This window comes from Mustela putorius, unplaced genomic scaffold (assembly GCF_011764305.1).
Source record: "Mustela putorius furo isolate JIRA1106 unplaced genomic scaffold, ASM1176430v1.1 tig00000083_pilon_pilon_pilon, whole genome shotgun sequence".
Taxonomy (NCBI): Eukaryota; Metazoa; Chordata; class Mammalia; order Carnivora; family Mustelidae; genus Mustela; species Mustela putorius.
In genome coordinates, this window is record NW_025421273.1 from 17,317,120 (window position 1) to 17,336,492 (window position 19,373).

Genomic DNA, 19,373 nt, shown 5'->3' on the forward strand with positions numbered 1-19,373 from the left:
GAAAAATGTTGCTATGAGCAGGGGTGTACAAATACCTCTCTGAGTCCCTGTCTTCAATTCTTTGAGGCATATATACCCAGAAGTGGATTGTTGCAATTAGTTTCAAAGTTACTTTCTATCTGTGGCACATAATACTGTCTTTTTCTTTAGAATAGTGATACAAAGTGAAAAAAGAGTCAAAGAATATTAATAAGTAAACCTTGTTATTGATAGTACATGGGTAGGTCACAGATCGTAAGGTGCATTGAAATTGTTGACATCAGTGCAGTCCCGATCTAGTGCAAGCTTCTCCCATGCCTGTGAGGAATCCATGCTCAGGGAGAGGTATACTTTGGAGAGACACCTGGTTAGAACTCAGGGATTTCAGTGCTCATGAAGGAGATGACAGAGGCAAGAGAAGCCAGGTACATAGCAAGGGTCAGTAACAGAAGTATGTGCCAAAGTTTCCCAAAGTCTAACTTAAGAGTTTGAGACCTCTTTTAGAATTAAGGTAGAAATTAATATAAGGACAGCAAAAGACCTTTAGGATAGTGCAAAGATTGTAGACTGGACCAGAGATACCTTATATGCTCTGCTTCTGCTTAAAACACTTTCTCAGCTCCATCGCAGGACCCCCCAAGCATATGGGGGATATGGGATGGAGACCCATAAGAAGCATATCCCTCTGTGCTTTATAGTGAAAGGCTTTATTTAATCAGCAATGTTATAAAGTAATGGAGGGAAGGGCATGGACACACACGCCATCCCCATTGTAAATGTAAGTGCAGCATGATCCAAGAAGATAATAGGGATGGTGAATATTTTAGAAAGAGAGCAGGAAATAGATGAAGGACAAACAAGAATACATCTGTTATGAATTAGCACCTCTCCTTGCTCTATGTTTCCTCTGGGGCAGGGACAATATCCTCTAGCACATTATATGGCATACAATAAGTGCTCAATAAATTGTTGGACTGTTCAAATGCAATCAGTGTATAGTAGGTGGCTCTTTTATTGGCAAAAGTATTGCAATATATAAATCCTTGTTAGTCCTAAAAAGCTAGTGAATATAAAACACAGGCTTTGATATCTCTATTTTTTTTTATTAATTAAAGCCACTTGAAGAATCTGAGAATGTGCAAATTAAAGACTGGTTAGAAGGGCAGTATAAAATATAACAAAACACTGTAAAAATATTAAAAATCAGTAATATATAGCCTGAGGGGGAATAAAATAAAGCCAACCACGATGATCTCCATGTAGGAATGGTTCAATAAAGCTCTCTGTTGATGCTAAGTTCATCTAGAAAGACACTGAAGAGAAGTATTTGTTTTACCTTTTCATCAGACCTCGTGGAGAAAGGTTTCCTCCAGTTTGTGTTTTTATAGTGCAGTGAATTTTCCTGAGGACTGAGGTGGGCTGGGGACTGACATCTCTGAGGAGGATGAAACTGCATGCTTTCTTTATGATCTGGGGAAAAGGAAATTCACATATAAGTATGATTTTGTTACTGTGTCAGATTTCTTCCCTCCAGCAAGGAGCTGGAACTCATCACGCCTGCCTGTGTCTGGGGTACACTTCTTGGTTTACACTACTGTCATCTCATTTTGGACAGCAGTCTCCTCTGGATTTTTCTCTTGCTTCAGCTTTTGCCCCTTCCTCTCTAGGGCATCTGAAGTAATCATAACAAAATGTAGTTCTGACTTTGCTATTCCACCTTGTAAAAGTCCTTCCATGATTTCCTCTACACCAGGAAGAAAATCCAAATTGTTTTACTTCTGTCCATAAGGCCTGGAATAATCTTATCCATCCATCCATCCATCCATCCATCCATCCCACATTGTCCACTCCGTTCTGGTCATAATGACCTCTGTTCAGTTTCTTCAACAAGCCAAATTGGTTCTCAACTCAGAAAATGCTATTTTTTTTAACTTGAAAGAATAACTTTTTGTTTTAGTGGAATATCACTTTTTTAACCTAAAAGAATGACTAATCCATAAATTATGATTATTCAGACTTGGGCAGTTGGCAGATATTTTATTAAAAACGAACAAAGTAAGCCCGTCACTTTATGGAAAAGAACTGGCAATATTTGTTGCCAATTATAAAATTAGATTTTTCTAGTGCAAATTGGAATTTGGAATAACTTGTATCTACCATCATTACATAACAGCACAACTTTCTGATGAGATTTGTGGTGTTATTTGCAAATGTAATTTAAAAAAAATTATAAAATATGTTAACTTTGGAAAGATCTGCTCAGGTCTGTGAATCATATTCCAAGTGACCAATGCATGATGTTACAAAATCATGTCTGGTGAGAACATTCTTTAAAAGAGCAAGATAGACCAATGGACTTTAAAGTAACAGAATACAAAAAGTTCATTGAAAGGGCTTAGTGTTCACATGGAACCTCAATTTTAAGGTACTACCACTTGTCAAGTTTTGACATGGTGTTTTCTCCTTATATTCAATGAAATTAGCATAATTCCACCCCATGTAATTCTCATAAACACTAGTAAAGGATGAAATCAAGGCCACAAGGAAGGAGTGAAGTGTTAGGAGAAATACTAAGCAAAGATATTAGTAAATATGTTAGTAATTTTAAGCAAGGATTAACTGTATAAAAATCATAAAGCCTTGAGAGTATAAAAGCAATATCAATGTAGAATACTGGACAGTAATAACATAACATGGAAGAAAGGTGATTAGTATGAAAGCAGAATTATAAGCTATATAGTATTAGTTCAGTCTAAAAATAAAAATAAAATTATAGTTCTAGTTAGTAGCTGAATAAGAACTTGGAAAGAGTGGGATACTTTTGACAGTATACTTTGAAACATAATACCAATAGCAAATATTTACATGCAAGTTACAGTAGCATTTAGGTCATGTGTTTTTATTCTGCTACTTGTCATCAAAAAGCTGAATTTTTCTCTAAGTTTCCTAAGAAGACTTGAGTACTCCTGAGACATTTTAAATTCTATTTTAATGGTTCCAAGGATTGTGGCTTTTAACATGGAGCCTAAGAAAGTTTGTTAGAGGGAATTATGTGTACCAAAATGTTTGTTGAAAAACGTTTGATTGCTTCAAGTTTAAATCACATTCATCATAGTAAATTAATTTCACCCACCAATTTATGACCTTAAAAATAGGAATTATGCTAAAGACCTTTCTGATTTTCAAATTTTATAAGTAAGGGAACTTAATTTTCAAACGGTGCAGAATCCATACCATCAGATTTAGGGCATTCTGAGTTTCTTGTATTGCTTGAGGATATGAACCTCAGATTTTTAAAATTTAAACACGATTTTATTTAAAATGTTAAAGGTCATGAATGAGTGAATAGAATTGAAACATAAAACTCCCAAAGGGGGCAGAAAGAAAGGGGAATTAGGAGATGAACCCACTATCTGGCAGGAAAAGAAATAGTCCAAAACAGTTGGGCAAATAGGAGTCACAGAATAATATAAAAAAACTGATCTAAAATATAGTAATCACAATAAATGTCAAAAGTTTAAGCTAAGCATTTAAAAATTAGGTACAGATTAGTTAAAAAATTCCAGTTATGCTTAAATATAGTGACACCAAAATATAATGACAAAGTGGTCACTAATGGGAGGATGGAGACTATATACTAGACAAATCCTAAACAAGAAAAAACTAAAAGAGCTCTTGTAGTATTTCTGAAAATACTTTAAAAACTTTATTTTAAATTAGAGTGAAACAGTGCATAGAGACTTATTACTGAAATGGCCATCTCTATCTTTTCAACATGGATCGAAACTGTAAGAGTGTACTTCAGAAAAGAAAGTAACCATTATCAGCATTGTCTATCACTTGGTTTCTGTAGTTTACATAATAATGTTCAGTGATTATTAATTTTTCATTATATTGTGGCAACTGATTTACTAGATTTCGATTCTGAGTGCCTTGCTTGAATATTTAAAAAGTCCAACTTGAAAAAGAGCATTTAGAAACATCTATATGCATTTGTAGTCTATACAGAGAATGATTTAAATGGAACAAAACAACAAACAGAACAACTCGCTGTACTGTTTTCCTTTGAAAGCCCTTTGGCTCTTTGTTTAATGAGTGAATGAAATTCTGAGTATATAATCCATTGCAAATATTTAACTGATTTTGTTCTAGAATAATGGCTGCTAATCTTTGGAAATTATATATATACTCATATATAATATAATATTATAATATTAAATATATATTATATATACACATATTTATATGTATACAGATACACATATGTACATATATAAATATACTTATATATACAAATATATATATATATTTTACATAAGACTGCAGTTTGGTTTTATAACCCCATGAAATAAGACTCTCTTACTTAGAGGACAGTACAAGAATATTGTGGAGAGGACAGTGTGTGGGTGGGCAATAAAATTTGAGGTAGGGTAGCCTAATAAAAAAGGCATGGGTTGTTGAATCATATTGATATCAGTAATTACTAGCATTTCAAAACTCTTCTGTATATAAAGCTGTTAGTGTGGTGTTTGTACTATCGCTCAAGAAACACCACTGCTTCTGTTGTTACTATTATAAAAGAAACACTGTTTTAGACTTTTCTTTTGTAAGTTACAGAAAAGCGTTTTATTTTAAGCAGGTATCCATACATATTTATTGGCAAATTTTAATTTACTCTTACATGCAATTTAAAAAGCAATTTTATAATGTAAGAGGCATATCTTTTAAAGAATATTTATAAAATGCTGATAGAAAAATAAAATGTCAGAAAACAAAAAATTTTGAACAAAAAGAAGACAGATCCCATACAATCCCAAGCTTAGAGATTAATATTAGAATTTTGGAGTAGAGCCAAACCTTTCTGGACCATCTTCTAATATATCAAAATAATTTGTTTTTGGTCCTGATACCCATTCACTTAGGCTCTGTGATGCAGTGGTGAAACATGTCTTTGGTTATAGTCAGTTTCTAACAGCAGCTTTTAAGACCTTTGGAATTTCCTAAGTAATAAGAATGATACAGGCTCCTTAATATGTGTAACAAACCTCTTGCAACCATACCTGAGTTTATGTTAATAAGGTGACTTTCCAAAAGTGCCTAAGGATGGGGGCTGGTTGACAGGTAAACCGGCCATGTGACTGAAGTGTTGGAAATTTTAGTCCCACCCCCTTGACCTAGGAAAGGGGAAAGGGGCTTGAACTTGAATCAGTCACCAGTAGCCAATGATTTCATCAATTGTGCCTATGAAATGAAACTTCTCCAAACCTCAGAGTATGGGGTTCAGAGAGCTTCTGGTTTGGTGAACCAGAACTCTTCCATGTGCCATCATTCATGTCCCAAAATCCATGAGGACAGAAGCCCCTTTGTTCAGGACCTGTCATGTACATCCCTATCATCTGGTTGTGGCTGAATTGTATTCTTTTATAATAAATGGTAATCCAGCAAGAAAAATGTTTCTGTGAGTTCTGTGAGCCACTCTGGCAAATTAATTGAATCTAGGGAGAGGTTCACTGGAACCTTGGATGTATAGCTGGTTGATCAGAAGCCCAGGTGACAACCTGGGCATATGATTGACATCTGACATGGGCTGGTGGAGGTGCAATCTTGTGGGATCTAAGGGACTCCCTGTAGTGTCAGAATAGAGTTGAACTACAGGTCACTCAGCTGGTGTTGAGAATTGCCTGGTGGTGTGGACCCCTCCCAACCCCAATTCTGTTGGGCACAGAATTTTCAGACTCCTAATAGCTTAGCTTGAATTCATTAATCGGGGAATTGAGCCAAGTCTGTTTATCAAGTAGTTGCTGAACTATCAAGAAAAAGCATTTCCCAAATTCCTTTCTCATTTGTAGAATAAGATAATATACCCATTGACAGAGGCATAGATTTCACTCTTCTACATGAAGAGTGTTGCCTCCTTCGGCTTAGGCATTCAAATTAAAACCAGTAAGCTTAGCTAGACTGAAAACTGAGTGCTGAGATTGTGTGTTTTTCTATGCATCTAGTTTCTGCCAAGTCCTGGTGCCCGAGCAATGAATTCTTACTCAGGAGAATGAACACATGCTCAGTAAGCCAACAGGGGAGCAGTTAAGCACTGGTTAGCTGAAGGGCGGGGCTGCCTCTGTTCTGTATTCTTAGGACCCACCCAACCCAATTCTGCATAAAACCATGTGCTTTGTGGATGCTTGATGAGTGAAAGAGGAGTGAATCTGTGGTGTTTGAAGGCTCTGGAAACATTTCCCCCATCCATCCTGGGCTACTTCCTTCATCAACTGTTTTGGGACACGGGTGGAGGACAGCCTGTAAGACTTCAGAACAGATGATTTACTCCCAGTTTGGGGATGCTTGACTGGACTCCTGTCTGTGAAGACCATCGGCCTCACTAACACTGCTGTTCCAATCTTCAATTCCTTCTCATTTTTCACTTGTGCATGGTTTTGTCTTTCAAATTAAAACTTTGGAATTTTCTCTAAGCTGATTCTACTTTCCTTGTAGCATATTCTCACAGCCCCTGCTCAGTCCCTAGATTTGCTCAGCCCCTTGATGCTGCAAGTCTTCCTGTCTTCATACACCTAGTCTGGCCATTCTGCCCTTTGATTCTTAGGGATTGGACCCATCCTGTTATTCACAGTTCTTCCTTTTGACTGTCTTCCTTTAAAAAAGGAAATCTTCTCTTGGGAAACTTTTTTTTTTTAAATTAAAGATTTTATGTATTTATTTAAGAGAGAATGAGCAAAAGACAGTATGAAATAGGGGAAGGGGAAGGGCCAGAGGGAGAAGCAGACTCCTCACTGAGCAGGGAGCCTGATGCAGGACTTGATCCTGGGGATCTGGGATCATGACTGGAGCCAAAGGCAGTCCCTTAACTGCCTAACTGCCACCGAGGCGCCCCTCTTAAACAACTCTTATTAGCAATGTGGCACATGTCATGGGAAATAAACTTTCCAGATTGGTTTTACAATCTAATACCTAGATAGTATAGGGAGGGGAAGGATAAGGACAAGATGGAGGTAAGGCAGGAAACTCTTGGGTCTTATGGATCAATTGGGCTGGGAATCCCTGGAGAAGGAAGGATATTTATTAAAATGTGTCAGTTGTATACTATGTGTCACACATTTGTGTGTGTGTGTGTGTGTGTATGTATGTGTGTGTGTGTGTATAAAATCCTGTGAGTTAATATTATTATTTGGATTTTATGGATGGAGGGAGGGTGTGGCTCCAAGAATGAACTTGCTCAAGATGACCCTGTTGTAGGGAAGGAGGCAGCACTAGGACTCAGGTCAGTAGAACCTCAGTCATTCCACTACATCCCATGGGGTCTGCTTCCTGCAGCTTTCAGCTCTCTTCTGGCTCAACAGAAAGAGATTAGAAGATTAGACCTGAACACAGAATCTTCATAGCATATGGGGTGAGGAAAGAAATGCAAAAATATGATAGATTTGTTTGAACAATATAATACTAATAATATCGAGACCCACCACCAATAGGAATATGACACTATATTTATATGCTACAGTAGACAACTCTGCAGACAGGTGTCCTATGTTCATCTTTATCATCAATTAGTAAGAGGAATCCATTTGATTTTCTTTGTTTGATAGACTTAAGATAAATCTATTTTACATCCAAAGGATTGGCAGAACTTACAGTTTGTCAAGAACAACTGTTGGAGATGATGGGGCATGAGGAGGACTCATAAGCTGTTGGTGAACTAGCATGTCTGGAAGACACATCTAGTATAATCGAAGAGAGGCACAGCCTCCAACTCAGAAATTTCACTCTCAGAGAAGTAGTTACTGTGTTGTGTATGTGGGAAGACTTCTACATTATTGTTCATAACACCATTATGTTCATAAGAAGAACACTCTGGAAGCTACCTAAGGGATCATATTTAATTACAGATATACATTGTGATATTAACTAATGGAATACTATCTATCGATGAAAATGCTCTAATTACACCTACATGCATCAGCTCAACGACGCTGAGGCTCGCAAAAGCTAAGTCACAGCGCAGGGATGTCATAGTGTAATGGCTTACCTGTTTGTTTTATAATTCTTACATAAGGTGCTCTTACCTCTGTTTTGCACACTGTGGTTCCTGGTCACGAATGGTGAGCTAAAGGAAATGTTAGAATTGACAGAATGTTGGTATTTCCCATGGTAGCTAGAATTCCACTCCAAGGCAAGGTCAGTCATAATGGACTAAGTCCCATTTTCCAAGCACTTTCTATTTCACTGGCTGTGCTACAAGGATTTGTTTTGTAAGGCAGTAGGCAGCTGTTTCTTTCTCTCTTTTCTCAAGGCAGGGAACCATATATGGAACAAATTGGCCCACATGTGTTCTTTCCATCATATTTCAATAAGCACATATTATGATTCTTTGCTTTTGGAAGCCATGAATTCAGACTTGCCTCGTAACTATGGTCACCATAGATAGATGGCGGGTTGGGGCTGATATTTTCTAGAAATTGTTTACCAGTTGAAGGAGAGTGAGCCATAGCAAGCAAGAGGAGCACAGAAATTATCTTGTTCCCTCTTGAAACGTGAGCTAAGTGAGAAAACTATGGATTAGGATGAGGAAATCCATAAGAGAAAGAGGATTATAAAATATAGTAAAAGACAATTGAAACACCAACAAGCAAGTGAGGGAAGGGGAGGTAACAGGGGATAGAGATCAGGCCCTTGATGAGCAGGCCTGACCCGTGGCAATGAGCTGACATTTTTCAGGAACTTGCAGTAGGCCTGGATCTGCTCTCAGTGTCTACTGTAGGACAAGCAACGTTGCCCAAGGATGTGGTTTGCTAGTGAGGAGGCTGGGCAGTCTGATTCTGGTGGGTCTCTCCTGACCGTGACTCTGTTCTACCATAGATAAGGTACACTCCCTATAAGTATTTATTGAGTAAATAAAATATAACATCTTAACTGTAGGCAGGACACCAGGGAAAGTCAGATTTCAGCATTTTCAGAATTAAGCCATGATTGGCAGCATGGGCTACTGTTTGGGTTTTGAAGTTGAACTTGACTTCAGTGAACTTGACTCTCTGGGCCTCATTTATTCCTTCCAAAGAGTGGGTTAGAACTATCTCTTAAATTCAGTGTGGCTTTAAGCTGGGGTATGATGGCTGAAGAGGGGTTTGCCAAGCAGGGAGAGGGTCCTGAGAGGGAAATATGGAGGAAGGTGGTATAGACAGAGGAATAGCATGTGCAAATGTCCTGCATTAAGTGAAAACAGGGGCTGAGACAGTGGGAAAGTGGCATGATCTGAGGTCAGAACCGCTGACCAGCCAGGGGTCATGGGGACCTTAGAACCACTAATTTTGGAGGTCCTGGATTTTGTTGTAAGGAAGCCAGCACTGATTTATAGTGACCTTGGTCAGTGAATCACTGATTTGAGCCTTTGCTTCCTCGAATCTTCAATTGGGACAGTAGTTGTCACAATAACCCAATCAGGCAAATGTTAAATTAGATAATGGCATTTTCAACCCCCAGCCATCTATAAAGTTTTGTTCAAAAGTAGCTGGCAGTTTGCAGGTGGTAACCTATACGTTACCAGCTGAGAATAACTAGAAATGGCCAATTTTTCCCCCAGACTGATTTGCATCCATTCCAGTTAATCCTGTCTAGTTCATATCCAAGCCTTCAGATCTCCCAAACTTCTCTAACAAGCAATCGCTAGTAAATTGCAGGAAGAGCAATGCCATCAGCTTCCCTAACAACTGTGACTCACACATTTCCCTTGGGCCTCATCACTAGGCTTCATTATCAAAGACCAAAGACTTCCCATTCCTCAGGAAGCCTTGGTGCGTCATTATCCAGGACAACACATGGCCTGATCCCCAGGCTGCCACCCAACAAGGCATTCCTGTCTCCTTACCTGGAAGTGGCAAGAGGAATATCTGGAGGGCTTTGATTTCGTGACAGGTGAATTGATTCAAGTTTCTTCTGATAATGAGGAACTGTATAAAGGAGTCGCATAATGGTCAGATTGTAAAAAGAAAATGATTGGGGACCTAATGGAACTTCCATAATTTCATCTGGGTTGTTGTTGTTGTTACAGAAACTGTAGATCTCTGATTAGGACTGGGTTGTTGTTACAGAAATTGTAGCCTATGTATTCTACAACTGTCCTGGCTCCTGGGGGTGGCTTTTCCCTGAGGCTATAAAAACCACTTTGAATCGTGAATATTCGATAGGATCAAGAGTCCTGAATCGGGAATTCATCACTGAGGTTCCAGAAATACAGAATATCATATTGGAAGGTATTTGTTCTTGGAAGGGCTTGGCATGGAAGTGAACCGAAGTTGAATTCTGCATTCAAGTGAGAACTTACATAGGAACATAAATAAAACAGGGAAACTTGAGAACTGCTTTGGGCAGGGGCTTGTCCAGTGCTGGCCCACGCCCTCCTGAAGTCTTGCATCTCTTCAGCAACACGGCTAGAGAGCGCCCAGGATTCTGGGAGTTTGGACTAGCCGTGCCTGCCTGCTTACCAGCAGGCATATATTTTCTCAAAATTTCCCCTTTGATCTTTAAGTTTTTAAAAGATCTGCCAACCGTATGAACTGGAGTTATTTAGTAATTACATAAGCCATGGATGTGACCACTATTTATTTTCTTTTCATCATGAATAGATTTTAATCTGCCATCCAAATCACCAAGGGATATAATCATACTATGATATGAAATGCCATAAAACACTCTCCCTGTGGCTGTCCTTAGTGAAGTTAAGGAAGCATATCGACCTTGACATGTCTTAATTCTCATTGTTGCTCTGTGCTCTTTCTTTGTCCAAGGTGGGTCACAGACTAGACACCTCTGATTGAAAGGCTGTGAATACTTGAAACATAATTGGGGTTGATGCCTGGTCCTCTAGTCACCTATCCCGTAAAATCATTTCATGTCATAAGCAGCCACCTAGAGCCTCTGTCCCTCGTGTGGTGATCAATGTGACATCACTGTACTGATAATCTCAGAAGTCCAAGGCAACAGCATCTGAACATTTTAGTGAGGATGTTGAGCTTTGGTGTGGAAAAGGCACAGTTTACTTTAGGTCTTAAAATTATTTAGAATTGCCAACCGACCCCCACTTCTCCATCAGGGACCCCTGAGAATCTACGAACCCAGTCTAGGCCCACTGAAGCCAAACTCCCAAGAAGAGCAGACTTGAGACCCGCAGAGGCAACACAACATGGCCAAAACCACCGAGTGAGTCGGTAGCAGCCTAACCAATGTTGCTTTGTGGGAGTATGCTGCTTGTGTCTGTCCCACTCTTTGGGCCATGGCTCAGGCCCTTGGCTTTGACATAACTGATCATCATAAGCGAATGGTGAATGGTATTTCAAAGGTAGGCATGAGCATACTGTTGCTTAGCATGCCAACTACTGAATGAGTGTTGGATTGCGTTGCACATTAACACCAATGATGTGTGCACACATATATGTGTGTATGCACAATCAGAGGAGGGTATGCGTGTGTGTGCATGGGTTCCATCAAAGCCAGAGAGACCAAGAGCTTCCTTGGTGCAGTGGGACAGCCATGTCTTTCTAAAGTGGCAGGGGCAGACCGTGTGCCTCCTTCTTGTCAGGTGCCTGGAGCAGAAGAAAGACCTCCAGCTCAGCCCTGATTTTAATCACCTTGTTTCAACCAGAGGGCTCTTGAGTACACTAGGGGAGGTCCCGGGCCCATCTGAATCACATCATCGTGCATACACACAGGTGCTCCTCGATTCCCAGGTCCTGAAACAATCTTTTCTAAAAATGACTAATGCTATAAATCTGGAAATGGAACTCAACCTAATGGTATCAGGGTATGAAAACAAATGTAAACAGCTTACCTCGATCTGTCCCAAGGACCTGCATTGAAATAGCAACAAAAAATAATAATGTTGAGTGAGTCTTGCTGATAGAGAATTTTACATTGAACCTGTGTTTTGGAGCAATTGGTTAGTAGAATTTGGGCAACATTTTTGTTAGTATAGATTTTTTAAAAACCTACAAATAATTCTCCAAAACACTAATAAATAAAAATAAAAATGTTTTACTCTCTGTGTGATGCAACAGGCAAATATGCAATCTGCTGATGACGTTAAAATTACTTTGGCTCTTCTGAAAACATGTGAATCATAGCTGATGAGGGAGCAGGAGGCTGGCTGAGGACAAGCAAAAGCTGGTACCTTGCCCCCCCCCCCAATATGTGTCACATTCCTCAGGCACCCCTGACTGCCCTAAAAGAAAAACAAATAGTTAACTTGCAGAGATCACACACAGTCCTGCAAGGCAGGAGTCTCCTTTGGTTTACAAATGTCTTTGAGATTTACAACAAAGAAGTTACCTTATCAATAGCCCAATTTCCAAAGGCACATAACTCAGTTCCTCAAGCCCTACTGTCACCCTCCCCTCCATTAAAACTGAAGGAGGCTGAGGCAGAAGGAAAAGTAAATAAAGTTAAATTTCTTCTAAACCCAAATCTCACTAACAAGGACACTTGATAGGAGAAATGTGAAACTTTATCTCTAGATCTCCAAGATAGTGTCCGAGAATCATTCCCAAGCATATGACCCACTGATATACATCTAAAGGGTCTCACAAGAAGATTTTTACTACTAGTAATGAATAACCTTTCTCCCATCAATAGCTAGCCCCTCAAGGTCCTGTAGACCTTGCTTCCAAAATTCCTTAGAGACTAACATCACCCTCTTTGTCCTCACCTACCCAACTCCTGTGTATATAATCAGCCACTCCTCAGGATAACGGCGCAGCAGCATCTCCGTCTGCCCACGGGTCCTGTCCCCGTGCTCTAATAAACCACCTTTTTGCACCAAAGACGTCTTAAGAGTTCTTTCTTAGCCGTCGGCTCCGAACCTTACCCCATTGAACCTCACCTAGGTTCAAGAACTTCATCAATAGCCATCAAGAAACCTTAGGATTGCTCCTATTTTCATCCCAATAATTCCATCGATGAGATTTTTTTTCCCTAAGAAAATTTTTGGACCAATATTTGGACCCATTTGCATGCACAAAGACATCCAGTACATCATTCCTTATAGTGTCAAACCCTGGAAATGATCTATGTGCCCATCTAAGTGAGAACTGTTAAGTCAATTTTGGTGCTATACTGATTTATCAGAATTATAAATGCATGGAAAGTATTTATGTAGAGTATGTGATAGGATTATGCTCCAATTATGTCTCAATGTTACATGAAAAGTTTAGGCTACAAACTGGACTTATGATGTATTTACAATGCAGGAGTGTGTGTGAGAGTGTGTGTGTGGGGTGGGGAGTGTACTGACCCTTCGAGCCTAGGTCTCCTGACTCACATTGTCTTCCCAGACAAGAGACCTTTAGCAAAAAACAGCTCAGAGAGGCATTGAACCTCTTGATTGAAGCTCGGCAACAGGCAAGCCCCTTTGTTTTGAAAACCTAGGTGTCCCCTTGGGTTCTGGCAAGAGGCCATACATTTCATCATGGACAGCAAACCAGGCAAATCTATAGGCTAAGTAAAAAGGGTAATGAATCCGTTTTAATGAGTGGTTTGAGAGTCTCCCCGCTAAGTCTTGCGTGGGACTTTGGACATGGCAGTTCCAAGTGCCCAGTCAGAGGCTGCTGCGGAGACAGTCTTGTTGAAGACAAATCTCAGGATTGTTGAAGGAGTTGGGGGAGCAGAGCTGGAAACACGGCTGAAAAGCTATCCTTCTGGGACAGCAGGTGTTTTCTTTAATTGAGATCCAGCCCACTTTGTGCTTGAGGGCTCTGAATTTGAAATGGAATGCAATTAGAAAAGTGGGGTAAAATCTCTCATTTATCTACGTTACCTTTTTTTGGTTGTTCTTGTTAGAAAGTAAACGTTCTAGTTAAATAGTGATGCCTGCTTTATTATGTCCGTCCCTCCATTCCCATCCTTCTCTCTTTCCCTCCTCCTCCTCCTTCTTCCTTTTTTTTTTTTCTTTCTTTCAAGCTACTTTAGCTCAGAAGTGTCTCTGAGTTTCCTGAGGCAGAACGTCATAGTGTGGGGAGTGGACCAGGATTTTCAGGGGCTGGTCCTGTCTTCTGCCGGCTGTGGGGACTCTGGAAAGTCTTCAGCCTTCCTCGAGGCTTCTTTTTTCTCTTAGGGTTGTGTGAGAATTAAATGACACAATGAGTCTCTCTGACAACTATAATGTGCTGTGTGAATCTGAGTTGGGGTGGGCAGCACACCAGGTCTGCTGGGAATGAGTTCTGGTTCCCAAGATATAATGTGAGTAAGCACTTCACACCCAAGCTTGGCTTTTGTCCTATGAGATGGACTTCTGTGGTGGAGAAATGGCCTTGACTCTCAGCCCAGACAAACAATGGGGAAGTATCTTGGCAAAAGATAAGGAGGAAGAATGTGTTTTTCCAGTAGGCGGTGTTGTGTTTTAGATGGTATCTACTTCTAGAATGCCAACCAAAGTCGCAAAGAAAACAAACTGTCCTGCATGACCCCCGCTGTCTGAGGCTCGCTACTTCCTTCTTGCTCCTAAATGATTGGAGAGCCTGTTTTCCTTACAGGCTGACCTATGAGTTGCGGACCATAGATCATCTTGTGTGCCAGCCATCTGCTACCGGGGACACATAAATTCGACCCACAGGAACAAAGCGGTGGAGACAGAGAGTGCCCAGTAGCAGAGCACCACACCCACCTTTCTCCTTCCCCGGGGCACTTGGAAAACCCAAAAACTCCCAGAAAAGGAGGAGCTGGGTGAGGTCCTGATTAGAACCAGGGCTGGCCTTCTCATTCAGCAGTTATGTGCTGTCCTCTTTGCCATGTTTATCTGATGGATGAGAGGTAGTAAGTGTCTTATTTAGTCACAAGTGAGAAGTGTGACTTGATTTTAGCATTCTCATAAAACCAAATAAGAAAGGACAGATGGACAGACAGAACAAAAGAAAGAAAGAAAATAGATTAACCTATGCTGTCCAGATGTAAGAGCATAGTTGAAAGACTAAAACAAGAACCATGCTCCTTAGGAAGCCAGTGGGAATGAGGTGAGGCCACTCTCTAGCTGTTGGACAGTGGCTTTCCTTCAGTCACAGTGGACCCATCATTTCCTCATTGGGAGTTAAGGAGCTGAGTGTGGAAGGACTCTAAGGCAGCTCCATGATATCTGACTTTCCTGCTGTTAATTGAGCTTCTACAGCTCACTTGGTCATTATGCACTTTCTTTGACTTATTTTAACTTTTTCACAACAACCTTGCAAAGAAGTATTATCTTTCTCTATTTTGTGGCCGTGGGGTTGTATGTGTATTCAAATCCAGGTCTATGTGGTCCATATTTAAAATGTTTTGTACTGAGCCGTCTTGTCTTTCGTTTGAAGAACAAATGGTAAGGTATAGTACCATTTCCAACATCTTATTTCTGGAAAGCGGAAGACTGGAGGTCATTGGTGGAAACTTTATGTCTTCTGTGGAAACTGGGATGCTCTTCACTGGACTAGTGAACTCTGATATCTTCAGGTCACAAAATAAGACCTTGGTCTCAGATCGGGACCTTTACTTGTTTTACTTTAGTTTTCTCATCTTTAGAGTAGAGATATTAATACATTTGGGTATAGCTGTTATGAGAATTAATTGTGATAAAGTCTCTGAATCAAATAGTGTCTTGCCCATCACAGACATTAATGCACAGAAATCCCTTCTTTGTTTCTGAGGACAAAATTCCACTTACCTCACTTAAGTCCTTTAAGCTTATCTGCCTGTAAGGAAAAGAAATATGGTGTTACATAAATACAGTTCATAATGATCAAGATAAAATCACTCTGAGCCCTTAAAAACCTTTGACTGCATTTTCATTGCCAAATTAACAGCCCATGGTCCAGTGTGATATTCATCACTGTTCTTTAAAGTGAAAGCCAGGTTATTTTCTCATAATTTTCTAAGAAACAGAAGAAGTTATGAGGGAATACAAAAGGTGGTGACAGAAAGGACATGAATAAACTAGCTTCTCATTTTTGGAGAATTTCAGTAACATCATCATTTCTCCTCACATTTGGTTTTCCTTGTTGGGTTTTATTAGCACAGTCAGACCTGCTATTATTATCTTGATTGCAAAACTCTGAGTGTTTTGTTTTGAGGAAATATAACGAGTCTTAAGTAAGACGTTGCAGGGTACAGCGGGACCCCAGGAAGCGGTGGGTTAGAGGAAAGATGCTTCCATGAGGGAGAATGAGACATACCATGGAATGGATGATGGGGTAAGAACTCAATGCACGGTGTGTTGATGTGTGCCCTGGGCACGTCTCAGAAGAGCTAGCAAGCCTTTCATGGATACTGACAATTCAATCAATTCACCTTTCTGAACTTGTCTTTCTCATCTGTGCAATGGCCACAGGAGCATTCATTTAGGATTGCTAGCAATAAGGATGACCATGTGGGGCGCTCAGTGGGTACTGCTGTTGGGATGTGGTTAAAGGCCAATGAGGACTGACATGCACATTCTGTCTGCCTGGGTCTGCCAGTGAGAGCCTGGTCCTGAGGGAATGTGAGGAGGTTGAGGCAACAACACCAGCCTCAGAAGGCGACAGTTGATCTAGAGAGACGGAGATGAGCCCAGGAGCACACAGCGCTCAGATGCTATATCCTGTTCTCAGACAACCAAGCAGCAGGCAAGTGGAGTGAGGGCCATGTTTTGTAACCAGTTCATCAGCCCATCAGAGATGGTACCTCTACCCACTGCCTCCCCCTTTCAATGGGGCAAATGGGAAGAAAAAGAGATATGATCAGAAGTAATAAAGTTGAACAGACACCCATAGTATTAATTATTTGGGTTAAGTTGAGGCTAATTTTTGTTTTCAATGTTTAAGAGACTCTGGCATTTTAGGATTACATGTGGTTTCAATTTAAGACATGCAATTGATTTTAGACTTGTGATTTTTAAGTTCCAAGAGTCAAGCTGTGTTCAACTCCATTTATAAACATTGCAGCCTGCTTGAGAGAACTTGAATTTGTCTAGATTTATCTATTTACCTTATTAGATTTATAAAAGTTGTTAAAGTAAGTTTTGCTCATTAGGGTTTAAAGTTAGATGTATATAGGTATTTCAGATGTTTTAAGATTTAACTGAGTTTGTAAATAAGTCTTATTGTCTAAGGTTCCTTAACCTATGCAGTGTGACAGAGTGTCCTTCCGTCTAGATAAAATTGCCTGATTTACAAATAAGTATTATATTCGATCAATGGAAATGGGAGGCTTCAGGAAAACTAGGCTTTTGAAGTGGTAGCATTAAAAGATGGATTTTTACGTGATAACCCAAGCAGTTGTAGGAGGGTTTTCTGTGCATGACGTCTCTGGACCCGAGACTGCCTCTGTTGACAAGACTCCCTAAGTTAGTTGCTCCCTTTACCTATAAAATGAAGGTATCTGGCTTTGGTGGTGGTTGGGGGTGTTTGGGGGAGACCTGCACCCTCACAAAATGCAGACCAGGGTGGGGACCTGTCTGACCACCCCAATGGCACCATGCCACCTCCCTATGAGCATCTTTCATTTTGTGTAAGTGGTCCTGTGTTCTGTTTTGGAGATGGCCCAAAAACCGTGACAGGGATAAGCTTCCCCATGTTTTTCTTGTTCATAATATGTGCTCTGTGTGTATTTGAGGATAACCCATTTTACTTCTTGAGCCTCCCTTAGATTTTGCTGAGTTTTACATAAACTAGGTTTGAATCCTTGTGCTGTCATCTGTGAGCTCCCTCATTCTCTGGAAGTGAAGTCCCTTCTCTGAAGCTTGGTTTTCCCACCTGTAAAATGGGTAAACCCACACAGAAATGAAGTGGGTTGATTAAGGTTCTCATGAAATAATATACGTGAACATTATTTGGAAGAAAATAGCACCTTCCATCTGCATCCATTAAACACTTTCTTTTAAATGAAACTTTTTGTTCTGAGATAATTGTAGGTCTCATGCTCATGTAAGAACTTATACAGAAGGATCCTGTGTGCACTCATGCAGTTTTCCCCAGTGGCGATATCTTGCAGGACTATAATAATAATAATTAAAGTCACATTCTAAAATCAGTATTTCCTGTAAGTACCCATTCCCATGCAAATTTGTATGCTTCTTGGTAATCAATGTTTCCCCTCTCTTCAAGGACTCTGGCTTCTCAATATCTCCACGGATTGTTGTTGTTGTTGTTGTTGTTTTCACTTCCCAAATCCTCAGAACATACATTTTTGTCCCTGAGATGGCTTGAACTGAGGTGGTGCCAGCTTTGCGGTTGAAAAGGGAAAACTGTAGATAGGCAGACAGGTGTTTTTTTGGTTAGATAGCAGGTACCTTCTGTAAATTACATTTTGGCCGAACCCTGCAGCATGGGGTTGGATTTTGCTGAAGCTGCAGGGAGATGTCATGGCTCATGACCTCTCTGCATTTCTGTGTCCCACTCAGAAAACTGAGGATTGTGATACTGTTTTCTGCACAGTGTGGTTGTGGGACTGCATGAGGTCAAGCAACCGAAAGACCCCAGAGTGGACCCACTGTATAACAAGAGCTCCCCAAATGTCATTACTCAGGATATTTTTATTTGGTGCATGTGCCAGGGTATTAAAATTATAAGGGTTAGTGGGAAAGTTACTCCCTTTTTAATCTCTTTCTAAATATGTCAAAGAGAGAGTCTCCATGTGGTGGTGACTTTATCTAAATATTGCTCTTGCATTTTATTTGTCTTCCCTTTCAAGAGAGAAAAAGTGACACAGGCTGAAAGTTTGGGTCTGAAACTGTCTGTGTTGTAGTTATGCTAATGATGTTTCCCCTTTAAATAAATTTCCTTACTTTAAAAAAATGAGCTGAGCCAAAAATATGAAGTACCCGGATATGATAAAAATCATAATAATGGTACACAAAAATGGTTGAGAACACCCAACGAACATTCCCCAGACTTCAAAGTTCTCTAGTTTTCAGTCGTCAGTGAAGGATTTAAGTGACATTTTCATGAACTGAAGTGCTTCGATTCAGCAATCGTTTTGTGAAGCCAAGACCTAGCTTTCAAGTAGAGACCGGCCGAGCTGGCAGAGACAAACGGTTGCAGCAATAGGCAGACCCACATTCACTGTGAGGAGAGCCCATTGTAAAGGGCTGCAGCTGTCGGCTGCCTGTCAGTGACTGCGGTGGATTACCACATGTAAATCACAGCCTCTCTTGATGGAGGGCCTTCCATCTCCCAGCACCCATGGAGCAGCTGGTAGGAGTGGAGCGGGTACTAGCCTTCTGTGTGGGCTACAGCAGTTCAGCTCTCCAGTGTCCCTTCTGTTTTCAGAGAAAGTGAACCTTGCCACAGCCTCCTGTGGTTGTTGACAAGCAACTTGTGGGTCATTAGTAATGGCCATCTGACTCCCAATATGGCACCCAACTCAAATGAATTTGGAAGCTCTCCTTTTATGGCAAA

General features: G+C 40.3%; 1 protein-coding gene across 1 annotated transcript in view; it reads right to left on the bottom strand.

The window, feature by feature from the left end:
- Window positions 1-19,373, bottom strand: part of CLNK (cytokine dependent hematopoietic cell linker) — a 165,574-nt gene that overhangs the window by 18,597 nt on the left and 127,604 nt on the right. Inside the window, exons 12-16 of the mRNA XM_013044762.2 lie at window positions 15,665-15,692; window positions 11,813-11,831; window positions 9,854-9,935; window positions 8,055-8,095; window positions 1,316-1,449 (exon numbers count right to left, since the gene is read on the bottom strand). Coding sequence (XP_012900216.1) covers window positions 1,316-1,449; window positions 8,055-8,095; window positions 9,854-9,935; window positions 11,813-11,831; window positions 15,665-15,692 — 304 coding nt within the window. The remainder of the gene's footprint in view (window positions 1-1,315; window positions 1,450-8,054; window positions 8,096-9,853; window positions 9,936-11,812; window positions 11,832-15,664; window positions 15,693-19,373) is intronic.